Here is a 20,509-nt window from a genome sequence, read left to right as displayed (position 1 = left end):
GAAGTGTCTTGCATTCACTAAAGCCGGCTCCTCCTTTTCATCCTCCCTCCCGAAGCTGACCCGCAGCCCCACACACTTCCGACAGCTGAACTCCCGCAGGGGCTGGGGGCAGGTTTCCTGGGCTAGTTGACAGGCTTACTAATTGTGACAAGGAAAAATAACAAACATTTCTTGGGGTTTCCTGCCTGGTGCTGGTATAAATGCCTTGTGTGTTTCATCTCATGGAATCTTTACAGGCATACTAAGTCAGTCAGTTTACTACCCAAGTAGGGAAACTGAGGCTCCGATGTCACATCTCATCTTGTTCATAGCACAGCTGGGATTTGGATCCTGGCAGTTTGGCATGAAGCCGGCTGTACCATTGTGTGTGTTTTACACATGCCACCCCAACAGGCCCACACCTGCTTGTGCACACCCTAGGGAGTTGGGGGGACAAGTCTAGGCCCCTGGTGGGGTTCCCCTTACACACACACCCTAACACACCCAGACTCTGGATAGGCACGGTTTAACCATTTTTTTTTTTTTTTTTTGACACAGGATGTTACTCTGTCTTGGCTCACTGCAACCTTTGCCAACAGGGTTCAGGAAACTCTCCTGCCTCAGCCTCCCAAGCCCCGCCGCCATGCCGGCTAATTTTTCTATTTTAAGTAGAGATGAGGTTTCACCATGTTGGCCAGGCTGCTCTCAAACTCCTGGCCTCAAGTGATCCACCAGCCTTGGCCTCCCAAAGTGCTGGAATTATAGGTGTGAGCCACCGCGCCCGGCCTGAACACCACTTTCTGATTCGCGTGTCCTCAGGACCCCCTTTCTGTCCCCCTAGCCAGCTCTGGCTTGGAACTTGTAAACTCTCAAGGTCATGCCCCATCCTGAGTCTCCCAAGTGGGGACAACAATAGCAGCAGAAAGCAGTGGCAGAGGGAGGAGCTACAGGCAGGGGATAAGGGGGCCCACTAGGTACCTTCCAGGCCTGTGTGCCCACAGCCTGTGAAACTGCTCAGGAGTCAGGATGGGACTTCAGGAGCCCCTCCAGCCAGAGCCCACTGTCACCCTGCCCACAAACCAGCCCCCTTGCTGCAGCCTTGTTGGGAGGGGCTGATGCCATCCCATGGGGGCAGGAATTGGGGGGTGGAGACTGTTAATCCCCAGTCTGGCAGGCCCAGCCTCTGCCCAGGGCGCCCACTAATTCCCAAACCAAACAGCAGGCAGCGGCGGGCCCACTGCCGGCCTAATCCGCTCCCTGCCAGCCTGGGGCTGGCCAAGGGGCCTCCCAGTTCCCACACTCTGAGCCTCCAAGGAAGTGGGCAGATGCCCATCTTCCATTCCAGGGTTCACAGCCCCAGCAGGGACACCTAGGGATACCTTAACTCACTGAGGAGACAAAGCTATCCCTCACCCAAGACACCCTCCTTCCCAAGTTGTCACAATAAACATGCATCTCTATTAGGTCTCTGTTGTGAATGGGCCCCTCTAGATGTGCACAACCTGTGTAACTGTACATTAAGGTGCTTACCCTCACCTCCCAATGCCAACAAATACAGCAGTTTAAGATCATTTTATTGAAGAGCAAGAGGTGGGAGAGGTAGGGGGCAACTACAATCCCCCACTAGCCCCACCAGGGGGAATGGACCCCTCCCTGCCTCCTGCCCAAGTGGCTCCCCCTGTACTAAGGGGGGGACTTTGTGCAAACTCTGCCCCGAGGGAGTGGGGAAGGTGGAGGGTGAGTGTGAAATGGCAACAGTTGGGGCTGGCAGCAGTGCTACTGGGCACTGGGGGGCTTGTAGGGCTCCAGGAGGAGGGCTGAGAAGGTGTTGACCTTGTCTGCCCCCCGCACCTCGTGGGGTAACAGCGGCAGCTTCACGATGTGGAAGTCTTCATACAGGTCCTCCATCTGCAGCCAGGGCAGAGGGTAGAAGGCAGTGGTCAGGGGCAGGAAAGCAGAGACAGAGTGTGGATCAACAGAAGGGGTTGAGCTAGGAGGCTTCCGGGGTCAGGGAGAGAATCCAGGGCAAGAGCTGAAGGTGTCATAAGTGGGAGTTGGGTCAGTATGGTCAGAGATCACTGGGCTAGACCCCCTGTTCTTCAGGGTCACAGGACCTAGGCCAGGACAGCCACAGTTTACTATGGCTGGAATAATGGCGAAGGATCTGAAATGTGGGGGAAAAGGGCAGGAGGCCAGGGCAGAGGGCCAGAAGGCAGAGCAAAAGGTCAGAGAATAAAGGGGCAGAGGTGCCTCTGCGGAGCCCCAGTGCTGGGTGGGTGGGCACACCTGGTCCAGATACTTGGCTTGGATCTTGTGGCGGGCCTCACACATCTTGCAGGGCTTCTCAGGGTCGGGAAAGACGAGCTGGTTGACAATGATATTGTGTGTGTCGATCTTGCATTTGGCCAGCTCCTGGATCAGCCTCTCTGTCTCATACAGGGACAGGAACTCAGCAATGCATACACAGATGAAAGTTGTCTGCTCCTGCAGGGCACAAGAGAGGACAGTGAGGGGCGGGTTCTGGTGCTGTCCTCAGCCCCCTGGGCCTCTCACCGCCTGTCAGACCACAACTCACAGGGTCCTTGAACTGTTCGCTGACAGAGCGGATGACAGGCAGCGTCTCCTCCAGCTTGGAGGCCAGTTGGTCTGCGTTCATGTCCCCCAGGCCCAGCATGTTGCACATCTGCAGGGAGGATGTGGAAGGGCTCAGAGCTTACCTGGGGCTCATTCGATCCCCTGGGTTGGGGTTTGCTAAACACCTGGGGGTATGCCACCACACCCAGCTAATTTTTGTACTTTTAGTAGACAGGGTTTCACCATTTTGGCCAGGCTAGTCTCAAACTCCTGACCTCAGGTGATCCACCTGCCTTGGCCTCCCAAAGTGTTGGGATTACAGGAATGAGCCACCTTGCCTGGCCTCAGCTTTGCCATTTCTGGGGAACCATGGCTAAGGGGCTTGACCTCCTGGAGCCTCAGTTTCCCAATCTCTAAACTTTACCTCCAAGACCTGTTGTGCCAGATGAGCTGATGCATATGATGTGCTCAGAATAGTGGCTGGCACAAAGAAAGTGCTCAGTGTTACCACCTGAGGCACAGGTCCCCACAGGGGACAAGCACATACGCACACATGCACATACACCATGGGGTGTGGTGCTGGTGGAGTGCTGAACGGTGAGGCTTTGGGTTGTCATCATAATAAACCATGGGGGCTGGGCGCAGTGCCCCACACCTGTAATCCCAGCACTTTGGGAGGTGTATGCTTGAGGCTAGGAGTTTAAGACCAGCCTGGGCAACATGGCAAATCCCTGTCTCTACAAAAAATACTAAAATTAGCTGGACATGGTGGTACACGTCTGTAGTCCCAGCTACTTGGGAGGCTGAGGCACGAGAATCGCTTGAACCCAGGAGGTGAAGGTTGCAGTGAACCAAGATCACACCACTGCACTCCAACCTGGGTGACAGAGCAAGACTCTGTCTCAAAAAATAACCCATGGGGCACTCTCATGATCTCCATTTGCAAGATAAGGAAGGTGAGGCCCAGAGAGGTGAAGTGATTTGCTTGAGGTCACACAGCAGTTGGGTCACACAGTGAGTGCAGAGAAAGGCAGGTCACCTGGGTCTGGAATATGCTTTCCAGCTCTTGTCTAGGGCATTTAGTGGGCAGGGGCAGGGACACTGAGTCCTGCCTGTCGGGGAGGAAAGACAGCTCCCTCCCATCCCCTCCAAGGAAAAGTAGATGGGGTGGTAAGGAAAGGGAATTATTAGCACACATCTGAGGGTCTGAGGGACCAGGCCCACTCCCATTCCCACTCTCAGCTGCCTGCATGCTGCAGGTGGGGGCCCCTCGAAGCCTGCCTGTGAGATAAACGGGCTGATCTGGTTCTTGATCTGCATAAGCCGGCCCAGGCCCCGCTCCACGATGGTGGGGAAGTTGAGCAGCCTCAGTGTGTGGCCCGTGGGTGCCGTGTCAAACACCACCACGGAGAAGTTCATGCCCTTCACCAGCCTGAGGGGAGACAGGGGTCAGGCCCTCTCTGTCCACTCTTCCCCTTCCCCAAGCAGCCCCCACCCCCACTGGCTGGGCCTGACCTCATGACCTCGGCATAGCTCATGGCCTCATCAATGCCGGGAAATGCACTCATGGCCTCCTGCATCATCTTCTTGCCCATGCTCAGCATGTTGTCTTCCTCGAAGAACTCGTCAGGCAGCTCTGCCACGCCCAGGCTGGGGTCAATCTCCTGGGGGCCAAGGGGATGAGACTCAGGTCGCTGCTACTGCTTGGTGGGGGGCGGGGGGGCTGCTTCCTAGCCAGGCACAGGGTCAGAGGGAGCCTGTGGCTGACTCTGTACAGTTGCACAAAGGGTCAAAAACAAGGGGAAAATTGCAAGCTGTGCCCAGGGCCCTCAAAGGGAAGCTGAAACCCACTTCGGGCCATTAACACTGCTACTCCCCGCCTGCAACCACAGAGACTCCCATGACTAGACCTCTTCCAGATCACTCTTTCCTCCACCCAGAGATCCCCTGACCACCCTAAATAAAAGCACAGCTTCTCTGTCACCCCCTGCCGGCCTTCCTTTCTCCTTAGGTTTAGCCCCTAGGAGCTAGGCAGGATGGCTCACGCCTGTAGTTCCAGCTACTCAGGAGACTGAGATGGGAGAATCACTTGAGCCCAGGAGTTGGACACCAGCCTGGGAAATATAGTAAGACCCATCTCAAAAAAAAAAATAATAATAATAATTAGCCCTTCCTCATATCCCACATAGTTCCCTTATGTTTATTGTATGTCTCTACAACAGAAATGTCTGCCCCTCGAGGGCAGAGGTTTTACCAGCTAGCTCTGTCCCCAGCACTCAGCATGAACAGTTTCTGGCACATGGGTCAACAGCTATGTAGAATCCAGCTGGTCACAGTGGCTCACGCCTGTAATCTCAGCACTTTGGGAGGCCGAGGACGGCAGACCACCTGAGGTTGGGAGTTCTAGACCAGCCTGGCCAACGTGGTGAAAACCCGCATCTACTAAAAGTACAAAAATTAACCAAGCATAATGGTGGGCATCTATAATCCCAGCTGCTCCAGAGGTTGAGGCAGAAAAATCGCTTGAACCTGGGAGGCAGAGGTTGCAGTGAGTCAAGATCACACCACTGCACTCTAGCCTGGGAGATAGAGTAAGACTCTGTCTCAAAAACAAAACAAACAAAACAAAAGAAACATGTGGCCAGGCAGGGTGGGTCACACCTGTATTCCCTGTGGACACAGAGCCTTGGGAGGCCAAAGTGGGCAGATCACCCGATGTCGGGAGTGTGAGACCAGCCTGGCCAACATAGCGAAACCCAGTCTCTACTAAAAATACAAAAACTTAGCTGGGCACGGTGGCAGGCACCTGCAATCCCAGCTACTTGAGAGGCTAAGGCAGGAGAATCACTTGAACCTGTGGGGAGGGAGGTTGCAGTGAGCTGAGATTGTGCCACTGCACTCCAACCTGGGTGACAAAGCGAGAATCTGTCTCAAAAAACCGCAAGGAAAATCAAACAAAAAACAAACATGTATGTAGAAACCATGAAGGGATGGCCATGCCTGAGGTCCCTGGCCAGTCTCAGACTCAATGCCTCCCTCTTTATCCTTCTTGTGTCACCACTTGCTGGTGATTTCCCATGGGGAAGCACCCAACTCGCTGGCCTCAGGGGTCATTTCCTGTTGGGGAGCTTGCCCACTCCTCACCACGTCCTAGTACCCACTCTCTAACCTTAACCTCCTCTCATGCCTCAGTTATTCTAAGCCTCTTGGACCACTTTATCCCCTCACCTGGCCCCTTGTAAGCTGTCAGTGCCCCTCTTGACTGGCACCCGTGTCCAGCCCAGCCTCCATAGGTTACCTCTGCAAACACTCCCTTTCTCCCTGCTATTGGCAAAATTCCCCACCCTGGTTGCTTCCAGTTTTGTTTTGTTTTTCTTTAAGAGATAGCAACTTGGCGGGGCGAGGTGGCTCACACTGGTAATCCCAGCACATTAGGAGGCCAAGGCGGGCAGATCACTTAAGGTCAGGAGTTCAAGACCAGCCTGGCCACTATGGTAAAACCCCATCTCTACAAAAAAAAAATTCAGGCCTAGCATGGTGGCTCACACCTGTAATCCCAGCACTTTGGGAGGCCAAGGTGAGTGGATCACAAGGTCAGGAGATCGAGACCATCCTGGCTAACAAGTGAAACCCTGTCTCTACTAAATATACAAAAAAATTAGCTGAGTGTGGTGACACCCGCCTGTAGTCCCAGCTCCTTGGGAGGCTGAGTCAGGAGAGTCGCTTATACCCGAGATGTGGAGGTTGCAGTAAGCGGAGATCATACTACTGCACTCCAGCCTGGGAGACAGAGTGAGACTCTGTCTCAAAAAAAAAAGAGATAGTGTCTCATTCATAGCTCATCGAAGCCTCAAACTTCTAGGCTCAAGTGATCCTCCTGCCTCAACCTCCCAACTAATTGGGACTACAGGCATATACCACCACGTCCAGCTAATTTTGTTTGTTTGTATTTTGTACATAAAGGGTCTCTCTTTGTTGCCCAGGCTGGCAATGAGGCCTTGAACTCCTGGCCTCAAGTGATCCTCCTGTCTCAGTCTCCCCAAGCACTAAATTACAGGTGTGGCTTTCCAGCTCTTTCATCACTGCACTCGAGGGCCTGAACACTCTCTTAAAGACTATTCCCATCTTACTTTTTTTTTCCGTCCTTGTTTTTTTTTCTTGAGATGGAGTCTCACTCAGTTGTGCAGCTGGGGTGCAGTGGCACAATGTAGACTCCCTACAACCTCTGCCTCCCGGGTTCAAGCAATTCTCTGTCTCAGCCTCCCGAGTAACTGGGATTACAAGTGCCCACCACGCCTGGCTAATTTTTGTATTTCTTCTTTTAGAGATGGGGTCTTGCTATGTTGCCTAGGCTGGAGTGCAGTTCACAGGCGCGATCCCACTACTGATCAGCACAGGAGTTTTGACCTGCTCCATTTCCAACCTGGGCTGGTTCACCCCTCCTTAGGCAACCTGGTGGTCCCCCGCTCCCAAGAGGTCACCATACTGATGCCAAACAGTGTGGACACCCAGTCAGCATAGCGCACTACAGTCCAGAACTCCTGGGCTCAAGCAATCTTCCTACCTCAGCCTCCCAAGTAGCTGGGACTACAGGCGCCCGCCACCGTGCCCGGCTGTTTTTTTTTTTTCTTTTGTGAGACGAAGCCTGACACTGTTGCCCTGTCTGGAGTGCAGTGGCACGATCTTGGCTTAACCTCCACCTCCCAGGTTCAAGTGATTCTCCTGCCTCAGCCTCCTGAGTGGTTGGGATTACAGGTGCCTGCCACCATGCCTGGCTAATTTTTTGTGATTTTAGTAGAGACAGGGTTTCACTCTGTTGGCAAGTTCTCAAACTCCTGACTTTGTGATCCACCACACCCAGCCTAATTTTTGTATTTCTAGTAGAGACAGGGTTTAACCATCTTGGCCAGGCTGATCTTAATCTCCTGACCTTTTGATCCACCTGCCTTGGCCTCCCAAAGGGATTACAGGTGTGAGCCACTGTGCCTGGCCCTTGCTCCCCTTTTCTGAACACAAATTTCCAATGGGCACTTGATGAACTGGATAATTCTGGTTCCCCCTGCTACCTTAAGAAGTGTTTATGGCCAGGCACAGTGGCCTGGGATTACAGACGTGAGCCACTGCACCTGGCCACACTCACCTAATTTTTTGAAATTGTTTTGTAATGACAGGGTTTTGCAGGCCAGGCACAGTGGCTTATATTTGTAATCCCAGCACTTTGGGAGGCCAAACAGGTGGATCACTTGAGGTCAGGAGTTTGAGATCGGTTTGACCAAGGTGGCAAAACACCATCTCTACTAAAAATACAAAAATGAGTCAGGCATGGTGGTAGTAATCACAGCTACTCGAGAGGCTGAAGCAGGAGAATCACTTGAACTCGGGAAGTGGAGGTTGTAATGAATAGAGACTCAGCCACTGTACTCCAGCCTGGGCGACAGAGTAAGAGTCTGTCTCAAAAAAAAAAATTAATAAATAATAGGCTGGGTGCGGTGGCTCACGCCTGTAATCCCAGCAGTTTGGTAGGCTATGACATTGCCCTGATTAAAACAACTTCCCATTAAACCTGGAGTCAATGCCCAACTGCTTACAGTGCACTGACTCAATCTCAAAAAAAAAAGAAAAGAAAAGCTGTCTGAGGCTGGATGCAGTACCTTACACTTGAGGCTGAGGCAGGAGGATTACTTCTCCAGCCCAAGAATTCGAGACCACCCTGGGCAACATGGCTGTGTCTTTTTTTTAATGTCAAAAGACTCTGTGTCTTTTTTTAATTTTTGAGACAGAGTCTCGTTCTGTTGCCTAGGCTGGAGTGCAATAGCACGATCTCGGCTCACTGCAACCTCTGCCTCCCAGGTTCAAGTGATTTTCCTGCCTCAGCCTTTCGAGTAGCTGGGATTACAGGCATGCATCACCAGGCCTGCCTAATTTTGTTGTATTTTTAGTAGAGACAGGGTTTCACGTTGGCCAGGCTGGTCTTGAACTCCTGACCTCAAGTGATCTGCCCACCTTGGCCTCTCAAAGTGCTGGGATTACAGGTGTGAGCCACCAGGTCCAGCCTTCACACAGCTTTAAATGCTACCTTTGGGTCAGTGACTTCCAAATCAGTAACAATCTCCTCTGAGCTCCAGACTCACGTAAACAAGCTACTGTCATGATGTTTCCACTTGGATTTTCAGTGGGCACCTCAGATTCGCTGCGGACTAAATGACATTCTTGACTTGTCCCTTCTAAACCTACTCCTTTACTAGTTTTCCGCATCCTAGCTGCTCAGAAAATAAAAACATGTAACTAGTTCATTTATTTTTCTCACCCATTCCGACCAAGTAATCTCACTAATTTACTTCTGTTAAATAAGTCCCTGGTGCGATGCGGCTCATTCCTGCAACCCCAGCACTGTGGGAAGCCAAGGCAGTCAGATCACTTGAGGTCAGGAGTTGGAGACCAGTCTGGCCAACACGGTGAAACCCTGTCTCTATGAAAAATACAAAATTAACAGGGCATGGTGGCACATGCCTGTAATGGCAGCTACTGGGGAGGCTGAGGCAGAAGAATTGCTCGAACCTGGGAGGCAGGGGTTGCAATGAGCTGAGGTTGCACCACTGCACTCCAGCTTGGGCAACAGAGGAGTCTTGACTGTCTAAAAAAAATAAGTAAATGAATTCCCAAATCTGACTGCTTCTCCCCCAACATTCTGTCCCACCACAGTCCAGGATGCTGTCATCTCTCAACTGGTTACAGCCCCAACCTCATTACTTTCCTTGACAACTGAATCTCCACTTAGCTGTCAGAGGGTACTTTTCAAACATGAATTTGGCCATGACACTGCCCTGCTTAAAACAAACAACTTCCCATTAAACCTGGAGTCAACGCCCAACTGCTTACCGTGCACTGTAAGGTCCCACACCATGTGGCTCTGATTGGTCTTTCCAACTTCTCCTTCCCCTACCCTGGCTCTCTAAGCTTCAGGCACTCTGGTGTCCTTCCTGCTCCGCAATTCCTCATTCGTTCCCTTGTGAGTATGTTGAGGAAGGGGTGAAACAGGAGAGATACAGGATACAGAATGGATAGGACATGGTGGCTGCTGATGTGTGTGCACAAGAAAGGCTGGAAGGGTCTTTCCCAGAAGTGGGAGCTAAGCCCTGCTCCACTCACCATAGCAAAGAGGTTGTCATAGCCTTTGACCTTGGTAGGCACCTTTGAGAACTTCTGGTCAAAAGCATCTGAGATGTTATGAGCTGGGTCTGTGGAGATGATCAGAACACTCTCACGTCCCTTGGACAGCTGGACTGCCAGGCTGCAGCTGGGTAACGGAAAAGTCAAAAGATGGGGGATGAGGGGTTGGGCTCTGTTCCCTGGGTCTGCAAGGGGAGTGACAGGTTCCTTAAAGCAGGTGACCCGGATCAACAGGGGCCTTGAGAGAAGAGTATGGGTTACCGTGGGATTAAGCCTCAATCCCTAAAAAGGACCCCTCTCTGATTTATCTACTGAACCCTCAATCTGGACTAGAGAGTTAAGGTTCAGCTGACTGAGTCCATCTGGCCTTGTGCCCGCTTCTTCTTTGCTGGGCACACAGTGGTATGGCCCCGCTGTCCAGCCAGCATAGCGTGACTCTGTGCCACCTTCCTTAATAAGCTGGAGGGGGGGGGGGTCCCTTCCATTCCTTGCTAAGCACAGGATGGTTCAGTCCACTTGTCCAGGATAATCTGCCCCACGGACACTTCCTGCCTGCAGCTACCTGGGACACTCTGATCATGTGCCCTCTCCCTCCCTTTCCGCCCTCACTCTCGCCTTGGGCGTAAAACAGCAAGGTTCACCGAACTAGGATTGATTGTTTGGTCCAATCCCTACCCACAACTTTGATTTCACTCAGGTACGGTCCAGATGATGGGGATATCTAAGTGCTCCCCCGTCCCTCGAGCACTGAGTTCACTGTGGTTCAGCACTTGAGCCCCAACAGTGATGGTCCAACTCAGAGGGTGCTAGGCCTGCATTGAGGAGTTATCTCCCATTTGCTCCAGGTAACTTCTAGAGTGTGAAACCAAAGACCCCCGCCACCCGCCTTGCCCCGCTCGTGGTGGAAAAGCCGGTACTTGGCCTCCCCTACGCCCAGTGGCATACCCTACCCGGCTCCTGGCTCCCGCAGCAGGCTCCGTACCTGCAGGTGGTCTTGCCCACTCCACCCTTGCCCCCGACGAAGATCCACTTCAGGCTGCGCTGCTCGATGATGTTGCTAAGTGTAGGCTCCAGCGGCTCCACATCAGGCGCGTCTTCGAACTCCTCTGCCTCAACCCCCCACCCGGCCACCCCTGCCGCCATTTTGGAACTGGCTCACGTGATCAAGCGGAGCACACCATGCGAAGCACCTACAGGGGAAATCCTCTAGCACATTCCCATCGAGGCTATAAGCATGAATTAATTTCCTCATGACTTGCCTTTCAGGAGAAATATAAATTATGTTTTCACTATTCTTTGCTTCCAGGGTTCACTTTGTTAACCTCTGGTCTGTATTTCTCCAAGGACTCCCCTTACCAAATGAGCACATCAGTACGGTCCAGGGTACTCCTCTTCACTGATTGGGCCATAAATCTTGCGGCGCTCTTTTCATTGGCTAGATCTTTTCTTACTTTCACCAATCACTCTCACGTTCCGGTAGCGCCAACCTCTCCTTAGCAACCAGCCAAACACCCAGTCCTTGCCCTTTCGGAGAAGTTAGAGTCCAGGTCCGCCTTGGCCTGACTCCATAGGTTCAATTTTATGTCCATCATTTTCCCTCTATTCTTCACGTTGAATCCGAACCTCCCCTTTGGTTCCGCCCCTTCTGTTATTCAATTGGTTGTTAGCCACTTGGTTCCTCCCACAATCCAATCATAGAAGAGTTGACTCGGCTGGAGATGAATCCCTGGGGCTGATAGTGGCTTAGAGTGTGCAAGTCCGCATTCTTAACCATTACTCCCTCATCTCCCATGCTGAGCAGGCTCCATGCCTGCAATTGCGCTCAGTTTCGCAGAAGGGACCCTAATTCCTAAAAGCTTCCTTGCATTTCTCCTGTTCAAGAGAAGACTCCAGTATACCATAATTCACGTTCGAACTTCTGTCCTGGAGCAGGAACACAAGCTGGGTTCCAGGCCCCTGATGAAGATCTCACCCCATAATACTTTTTTTTTTTTTCGCTGTGTGATCTTGGGTAAGTCACTTAGCCTTTCTGCGCTTCAAGTTCTTCATCTATCAAATAGGGGTAAATACAGAAGCATCTCTAAAGGTTTTTTTTTTCTTTAGACGGAGTTTTGCTCTTGTTACCCAGGCTGGAGTGCAATGGCGCGATCTCGGCTCACCACAACCTCCGCCTCCTGGGTTCAGGCAATTCTCCTGCCTCAGCCTCCTGAGAAGCTGGCACGCGCCACCATGCCCAGCTAATTTTTTGTATTTTTAGTAGAGACGGGGTTTCACCAAGTTGACCAGGATGGTCTCGATATCCTGACCTCGTGATCCACCAGCATCGGCCTCCCAAAGTGAGTGTTTTTTTTTTTTTTTTTTTTTTTTGTTTTTTTTTTTTTTGGAGACCGAGTCTTGCTCTGTCGCCAGACTGGAGTGCAGTGGCGCGATGTCGGCTCACTGCAACCTCCGTCTCCCGGGTTCAAGCGATTCCCCTGCCTCTGCCTCCTGAGTAGCTGGGACTACGGGCGCGCGTCACCACACCCGGCTAATTTTTAGTATTTTAGTAGAGACGGGGTTTCACCGTGGCCACGATGGATCTCCTCACCTCGTGATCTGCCCTCCTCGGCCTCCGAAAGTGCTGGGTTCACAGGCATGAGCCACCGCGCCCGGCCAATACTCTTAACTTTAGACAGAGACTAGGGCCTAGAGATAACCCCGACTTCATCTGAATACTACAGGTCATAAAATAAACTGGTTAACATGTATGTAGAATCCGGCCGGGCGCGGGGGCTCATGCCTGTAATCCCAGCACTTTGGGAGGCCGAGGTGGTGGATCACCTGAGGTCAAGAGTTCTGGACCAGCCTGTCCAACATGGTGAAATACCGTCTGTACTAAAAATAAATTAGCCCGGCCTGGTGGTGCGAGCCTGTAATCCCAGCTACTCGGTTGGCTTAGGCAGTAGAATCGCTTGAACCCGGTGAGGGGCGGAGGTTGCTGTGAGCCGAGATGGCACCACGGTACTCCAGCCTGGGCGAAAGAGTGAGACTCCGTTTCAAAAAAAAAAAGCTGATTCTCAGGGACCTCAGCTCCACAGAGCAAGCTATGTCCTCATTAAATGTAAGCTTTATCCCAGAGATGGGTATCCAACCCAGAGATACCCCAATTTCTACGTGGGGGGCCCAGGCTAGAAATACTCTCTATTCCTAGTTGGGGACTCAAGTTCCTAGGTGTCAGCTGAGCACACAGCCCCAAATGAGGTGCTTCCCCTCACAGAGATTATTATTGGTGTCAGACAGGGATTCTAACCCTGCAAAGCGAATCTGCTCCTAGCCCCGAGTAAAACTACACTCCAGAGAGCAAGCTACAGCCTCAGTCTCAGACAACAGTCTCATTCTAGGGGAGCCCCTGTCTGGGGAACACCAGCTCGAGTACTGCTGAATTTTGAAAACCCGCGAGGCAGGGCTCGGTGGCTCACGCCTGGAATCCTAGCATTTTGAGAGGCTGAGGTGAGAGGATTGCTGGAGCCTAGGAGTTCGAGAGCAGCCTGGGGAACATGACAAAACCCCATCTCCACACACAAAAATTGGCCAGGAATAGTGGCGCATGCCTGTTTTCTCAGCTACTAGGGAGGGTGAGGTGGGAGGATCACCTCAGCTCTGGGAGGTCGAGGCTGCAGTGAGCCACCATCCCGCCTCTGCACTCCAGCCTGGGTGAGAGTGTGACTCTGTCTCCAAAAAACAAACAACAAAACCTCGCCAGACTGGGCCGAATGGCTAATGTCTGTAATCCCAATACTTAGGGAGGGGAGGGCAAGGCGGGAGGATCACTTGAGGCCAGGAGTTCGAGACCTAGCTTGGGCAGTATAGCCAGACGCCCGTCTCTAATTTTCTATTTTTCTTTTGTTTTTTTTTTGAGACGGTGTTTTGCTCTTGTTGCCCAGGCTGGAATGCAATGGTGCAATCTCGGCTCACCGCAACATTCACCTCCAGTATTCAAGCGATTCTCCTGCCTCGGCCTCCCGCCACTGGGCGTGGTGGCTCACGGCTATCCTAGCACTTTGGGAGGCCGAGGCTGGTGAATCACCTGAGGTCGGGCGTTCGAGACCAGCCTGGCCAACATGGCGAAACCCCGTCTCTACTAAGAGTACAAAAAGTAGCCCGCGTGGTGGCGCGTGCCTGTAATCCCAGCTACTCGGGAGGCTGAGGCAGGAGAATCGCTTGAACCCGGGAGGTGGAGGCTGCGGTGAGCCGATATCGCGCCATTGCACTCTAGCCTGGGCAGCAAGAGCGAAAACTCCGTCTCAAAAAAAAAAAAAAACAAAGAAACAAAAAAACCCGTGAGGCGGGGCCCCTCCCCCAGCCCCGCCTCTTTGGGTCGGTCCTCTCATCGCCCCGCCCCCTCCCCGCCTCAACTGCGGACTCTCGAGGGCCGGACCCCTCTTCCCATCATGCATTGTTCGGGACGAGAAGAGTCGGGCGCCAAGCGCGGGGCCGGAGCGGCTTTCCCGGAGTGCTTTGCGCGGCACCTGGCGACAAAATGGCTGCCCGAGGGAGACGGGCGGAGCCTCCAGGCCGGGAGGCGCCGGGCCCCGCGGGCGGTGGCGGTGGTGGAAGCCGTTGGGCTGAGTCGGGATCGGGGACGTCGCCCGAGAGCGGCGACGAGGAGGTGTCGGGCGCGGGTTCGAGCCCGGTGTCGGGCGGCGTGAACTTGTTCGCCAACGACGGCAGCTTCCTGGAGCTGTTCAAGCGGAAGATGGAGGAGGAGCAGCGGCAGCGGCAGGAGGAGCCGCCCCCGGGTCCTCAGCGACCGGACCAGTCGGCCGCCGCCTCGGGCCCCGGGGATCCGAAGAGGAAGGGCGGTCCGGGCCCCACACTTAGCTTCGTAAGGAGCCGTGGGGGTGGGGGCGGGCGCCAGGGCCTGTCCTGAAAGCGGGAGTCGGGGCCCGTGAAGGGGGATCGGGACCGAGGTTCACTTTCGGGGGGGGGCGTCGGGGTCACCCTCTGAGGATGTGGAACTTGGATTCCCGACAAGAGGGGGGCTGGGAGCGGGTGTGGGGGCGCCAGGAGCCTGCTGGTGGGGAGTGGGAGCCGAGTTGTATTGGATTCAGCACTGTGGAGAATGAGGAAACGTGGATGTCAGGATTCCTTCTTGCTTGAGTGGTACCTGGACCTCGGGTCATGGGACCACCACTGATTGTGAGAAAAGGGGGCAAATTCAAGTCTGGACTCTGAGCAATATGCATTAGACTGAGACCGCTAACCGTGTAAGGACAATTACTTACCTAGGACAATTGCTTGACTTCCTTGAATCTCATTCCACCAATCTCCATTTATTGGGCAATTTTCCTTGTGCTAGGCATTGTGCTAGGTGCTGGGTATGCAGTGGTGAGCTTGCAGAGAAGAGCGCTGCTTTCCTGGAGCCTCTGGGCTGCCTACCCTCATTTCCCTAGTTGCAAAAATAGACATCGTCGCATCTCTTGATGTGGTGGTGAGGGTTTTATGAGGTGATCCTGGAAAAGTGGTTAGCGCAGAGCCTGTCTTCCAGGAAGGGCTAAACTAGTGGTTCTCAATTGGGGCAATTCCCTCCACCCCCACATTTGGCAAAGTCTAGAGACATTTTTGGTTGTCAGAACTGCTGGAGGGGGTGCTAGTGACATCTATGGGTAGAGGCCAGGGATGCTGCTCAACTTCCTACCTTGTGTGGGGCAGCGCCCTCCCACCCCCAAACAAAGAATAATTCAGCTCAAAATGTTATGAGTGCCAGGTTGAGAAACTCTGGGCTAAATAAATAGGGCATATATTGATTTTTGGCTCTGAGCTTGCCATGTCTCTGGTGTTAAGATCAAGTCCCTGAGTGTGGAGGAAAAAGTGTTGACTTGAGAGTAACAGACTAGGGGCTCTATTTCTGGATCCAGCATGTGACTTTGGGCAAGTGATCTAACCTCTGCAAACCTCAGTTTCTTCATTTGTTAAAAATGGGTGTGGATTGGGTACAGTGGCTCATACCTGTAATCCCAACATTTTGGGAGTTCGAGATGGGTGGATTGCTTGGGCCCAGGAGTTCAAGACCAGCCTGAACAATATGGCAAAAATGCATCTCTAGAAAAAAATTAAAAAGTTAGCTGGGCATGGTGCTACACGTGCTTGGAGCCCCAACGAAAGTGAAACAGCTCCATTGTTAGCACCTCATAGGCCGAGGCAGGAGGATCGCTTGAGCCCAGGAGATACAGGCTTCAGTGAGCCATAATTGCACCAAGGCACTCTAGCCTGGATGACAGAATAAGAGACTATCTCAAAAAAAAAAAAATTGGTGTGAAATAGCAGGCCTGTAATCCCAGCACTTTGGGAGGCTAAGACAGGTGGATCACCTGATCTCAGGGGTTGGAGACCAGCATGGCCAACATGGTGAAACCCTGTCTCTACTGAAAATACAGAAATTAGCCAGGCATGATGGTACGTACCTGTAATTCCAGCTACTTGGGAGGCTGAGGCAGGAGAATCACTTGAACCCAGGAGGCAGAGGTTGCAGTGAGCCAAGATCTCTTATACCACTGCACTCTAGCCTGGGGGTTAGAGTGAGACTGTCTGAAAAAGAAATAGTCCCAGCAGCACAGGTTACTTAATGCCTGGCTGTGAAGCCTGTTGCAGCCCCTGGAACACAGGAAGCTCTCAATCAGTGGGAGAAGGTGGGATGCAGGATGTAAGGCTAGGGGAAGACTTCCTTTGAGGAAAGGGTAAAGAAGGAAAAGTGTCAGGACTGCGGTTGCTGTGACACCTGAGAGTGGAGGCTGCGTATCCCTTCGTGAATGGGAGTAGCAGTAGTTGTTGCATCTTTTTCGTTTGTTCATTGAGGGGCCATTTTGGTTGCACCCTCAAGTAGGCCATGCCAGGTTAGACACAGGGAAGGCAGTGGTGCTTGATGGATGAGTATGCTGTCGAGAGGCTTTGACCCACCTGACACTGAATCAGCTCCAATGTTTGTTGTTAGCATGACCTCTCCTTTTTTTTTTTTTTGAGATGGCATCTTGCTCTCATTTCCCAGGCTGGAGTGCAGTGACGCAAACTTGGCTCACGGCAGGCTCCACCCCCCAGGCTCAAGCAATCCTCTTGCCTCAGCCCCAGTAGCTGGGATTACAGGCGCTCACCACCACGCTTAGCTAATTTTTTTGTATTTTTAGTAGAGATGGAGATTCACCTATGTTGGCCAGGCTGGTCTCGAACTCTTGACCTCAGGTCATCCACCTGACTCAGTCTCCCAAAGTGCTGGGATTACAGGCGTGAGCCACTGCGCCCGGCCAAAAAGAAGGTGGTTGTAACTTCATCTTAGGGAAGCTGGGAAAGTGAAAGGAGATGATACATCCACAGCACTTAGCACTGGGCTTAGCATACAGAACGTGCTCGATAAAGGGAGTTGTTCCCACCTTTTGTGGTCCCTGCTAGGGAGGGTGGGTCCTTGGCATGGAAAGTGAGGACAGATCTGGTCTCCACTGAGGTGGGCATTCTTCTCATTCCCTGGGAGGGCACTGCCGGCCCAGGGCAGGCGCTGAGTCGCATGTGCTCCTCTCTGATTGCTGCGCAGGTCGGCCGGCTGGCGGAGCTGGGCGCGGCGTCAGGACGGGCCACCAGGCCGGGCTAGGAAGGTGTAGTGGGCCTCAGCGCCGCGACAGGCGGTCCCGGCTCCTGTAACCGTTGCAGTCTTCTGTCCCTTCACCCAGGTGGGCAAACGCAGAGGCGGGAACAAACTAGCCCTCAAGACGGGAATAGTAGCCAAGAAGCAGAAGACGGAGGATGAGGTGAGCAGGCTGGGTGTAGCGGGGCCACCCAGATTACCTTTCCCTTCCAGCCTTTTCGTGCAGCCTTCTCCCTCCCTGTCTGGAATCCAAGCCTTTGTTGAGTGTTCCTGGCAGGGTAGGAGGGCTGTCAACAGGTCCCCAGATAACTTGACTGTATGATCTTTAGCTCAAACCCAGAGCTTTCTGGGTGACACTGGGAATGGGGTCAGCTGTCTCAGGACAGTCCTGACCCTGGTTCCTGGCACCCCCCTCCCAACTTCATCCCCTTCCCACAGGTATTAACAAGTAAAGGTGACGCATGGGCCAAGTACATGGCAGAAGTGAAAAAGTACAAAGCCCACCAGTGCGGTGACGATGATAAAACTCGGCCCCTGGTGAAATGACGCCCCTCCCCCGCCTGCCCATGGCCTGGGACTCTCTGCGATGTACATAACTATTTAATGCAGTGGCAGCGGCGGCAGCCTTCCCCGAGAGGACTTAAAAGCAGAAGGAAACCGAGATGCTTCCCGCAGCCGTGGACGATTCTCCAGGACTCTTTTTTTACCTTGAGCACTTGTCTCATGAGACTTCATAGAACAGTGGTTTACTGTCCCCCCTCCTCCCACCTCCTCATTCTCTCTGGCTTTCTCTTCCTCTTCTCACCCTCCTTCCTCCCCTTAGCCATCACTTCTGGGAAGTAAAGAACTTGACTTAGTGCCGGAGCTGTGTGCCTGGTTTGTCTTCTTTGCGCTGTCAAACCTAAGCCTTTTTCCCAGTAGCCAGCATTGTACCTGTCAGAGCCTGGGTCTGGCCAGGTAAGGAGTGGGATGTGAAGGGTGTAGGAAGGACAGGGGCACATCCCCTCCTATAGGCCTGGGCTTTCCCCAGGACCCATCTCCCCTCACTGCTGCATCCCCACTGTGCTTCTCTTCACAGTTCCATTTTGGCTGAGCCAAAGCTGTTACGGTGCATTCAGCAGACACTTAGGAGTACTAAGTGCTCTTCAAGGCTCTGGGGCCACAGCTGGGAACATAATAGACTACACCCTCCCTGCCCTTACAAAAGGAGACAGACACAAACAAAAAGGGGAAGCCCTTTTGCAGTTGGGGAGAAAGGGGGTATATCTTTTAGGTGACATTTGATCAGAGTCTGAGGGAGGTGAGGCAGAGTCCCAGACAGGGAACCGCCAGGTTGGAAAGGGCTTGGGCCTGACGGGGGCCTCCTAAGTGAGGAGGAGGATTATGGGGGGAGATTTCATGATTTTGTGGCCTTTTTTGTTTTTTTGAGATTGTCTTGCTCTGTCACCCAGGCTAGAGTACAGTGCTGCTATCACAGCTCACTGCCTCACTGCAGCCTTAACTTGCCAGCCTCCTCCCGCCTTAGCCCGGCAAGTAGCAGGGACCACAGGTTCACGACACCATCATCTGCTAGTTGTTAAATACTTTGTCGAGACGGCTGGGCGCAGTGGGTCACGTAATCCCAGCACTTTGGGAGGCCGAGGCAGGTGTTTCACAAGGTCAAGAGATCAAGACCATCCTGATCAACATGGTGAAACCCCGTCTCTACTAAAAATACAAAAATTAGCTGGGCATGGTGGCCCACACCTGTTGTCCCAGCTACTCAGGAGGCTGAGGCAGGAGAATTGCTTGAACCCAGGAGGCGGAGGTTGCAGTGAGCCGAGATCACGCCACTGTACTCCAGCCTGGATAACAAGAGCGAAACTCTGTCTCAAAAAAAAAAAATTTTTTTTGTCGAGACAGGGTCTGCCTATGTTGCCCAGGCTGCTCGCCAACTCCTGGGCTCAAGCAATCCTCTCACCTCAGCTTCCTAAAGTGCGAGGATTACCAGTATGAACTCTTCTGGTCTGAGATTTTATTCTTGGTTGTTTTTTTCTTTTTTTTGTGGTGTCCACCATCATGCCTGGCTGATTTTTGTATTTTAAGTAGAAACGGTTTTCACCATGTTGCCCAGGCTGGTTTCAAACACCTGACCTCAGGTGATCCACCCGCCTCGGCTTCCCAAAGTGCTGGGATTACAGGCGTGAGCCATTGCGAGCAGCCTGGGATTTTATTAAGCGAGGAGAAGGCTTGGGAGGGTATTTGAGGTAGCAACATCATATGTTTTATATCTTGAGAGGATCCCTCTGGCTTCTGTGGGGAATAGACTGAAGGAGGGCTAAGGGCAGAACCTGGGAGACTAGGGAGAGGAATGGAGGGGACTGCGTCTTGGCAGCAGAGGAGGTCAGGAGCGCTGAGAGCTGGATTCCATGGGGCTATGCTCCACGCTGGGGGAAAAGGCCACTTGGTCCTCTACTTGAAGCCCTTTGAGGGTGGCTGGAGTCTGTCCCTTCCAGATGCATACACCCTCAAGAGAAGGAGGGCGATGGGGCTTCTCTGTCCTACCTTGCAGAACATGATCATTGGCACAGATCTGGCCCTTCCATGCCCTCCTCCTGGCTCCATTGTGCATCCTGGTGGAGTCGGAAGCTGCCTGGCTCCACCTGTTCTCCACCAAACCCACACAGATTTTAAGATGTCTTTGCCTCATCTCAAACCTGCTGGACGTGGAGCAACGTTGGGAACCCCAGCTATGGGCTCCCCCTAGTCTTCCCAGGAAGGAATGGCAGCAGCTGAGCAGTCTCCGCACTCTCAGACCTTATCTCAAAAAACAAAAAGCCGGGCGCGGTGGCTCATGCCTGTAATCCCAGCACTTTGGGAGGTTGAGGTGGGTGGATCACAAGGTCAAGAGATCAAGACCATCCTGGTCAACATGGTGAAATCCCATCTCTACTAAAAATACAAAAAATTAGCTGGACATGGTGGCACGTGCCTGTAATCCCAGCTACTCGGGATGCTGAGGCAGGAGACTTGCCTGAACCCAGGAGGCGGAGGCTGCGGTGAGCCGAGATCACGCCATTGCACTCCAGCCTGGGTAACGAGTGGGGAAAAAAAAAACAAAAAACTCCATCTCAAAAAAAAAAAAGAAAGTGGAAGAGGGCTGGGATTACAGGTGTGAGCTACCAAGCCCGGCCC

At 52.9% G+C, this 20,509-nt stretch overlaps 2 protein-coding genes across 2 annotated transcripts; one reads left to right on the top strand and one right to left on the bottom strand.

Moving 5' to 3' along the window:
• Positions 1 to 1,536: 1,536 nt before the first annotated feature.
• Positions 1,537 to 10,875, bottom strand: GET3 (guided entry of tail-anchored proteins factor 3, ATPase). Its single transcript, XM_002761777.7, has 7 exons — positions 10,706 to 10,875; positions 9,703 to 9,850; positions 4,069 to 4,217; positions 3,835 to 3,985; positions 2,555 to 2,662; positions 2,266 to 2,463; positions 1,537 to 1,887 (listed from the first exon to the last, which is right to left on the bottom strand). The coding sequence occupies exons 1-7, from the start codon at positions 10,864 to 10,866 to the stop codon at positions 1,756 to 1,758; spliced, it is 1,047 nt and encodes a 348-aa protein (XP_002761823.1). The 5' UTR covers positions 10,867 to 10,875; the 3' UTR covers positions 1,537 to 1,755.
• Positions 10,876 to 14,217: 3,342 nt separating this feature from the next.
• Positions 14,218 to 18,199, top strand: TRIR (telomerase RNA component interacting RNase). The gene is made up of 3 exons (XM_054250145.2): positions 14,218 to 14,587; positions 17,421 to 17,498; positions 17,774 to 18,199. The coding sequence occupies exons 1-3, from the start codon at positions 14,243 to 14,245 to the stop codon at positions 17,879 to 17,881; spliced, it is 531 nt and encodes a 176-aa protein (XP_054106120.1). The 5' UTR covers positions 14,218 to 14,242; the 3' UTR covers positions 17,882 to 18,199.
• The last annotated feature ends 2,310 nt before the right edge of the window (positions 18,200 to 20,509 follow it).

This window comes from Callithrix jacchus, chromosome 22 (genome assembly GCF_049354715.1).
Source record: "Callithrix jacchus isolate 240 chromosome 22, calJac240_pri, whole genome shotgun sequence".
NCBI lineage: Eukaryota > Metazoa > Chordata > Mammalia > Primates > Cebidae > Callithrix > Callithrix jacchus.
Note: the sequence above shows the minus strand (reverse complement) of the source record. Positions and strands in the feature narration are given on the sequence as shown.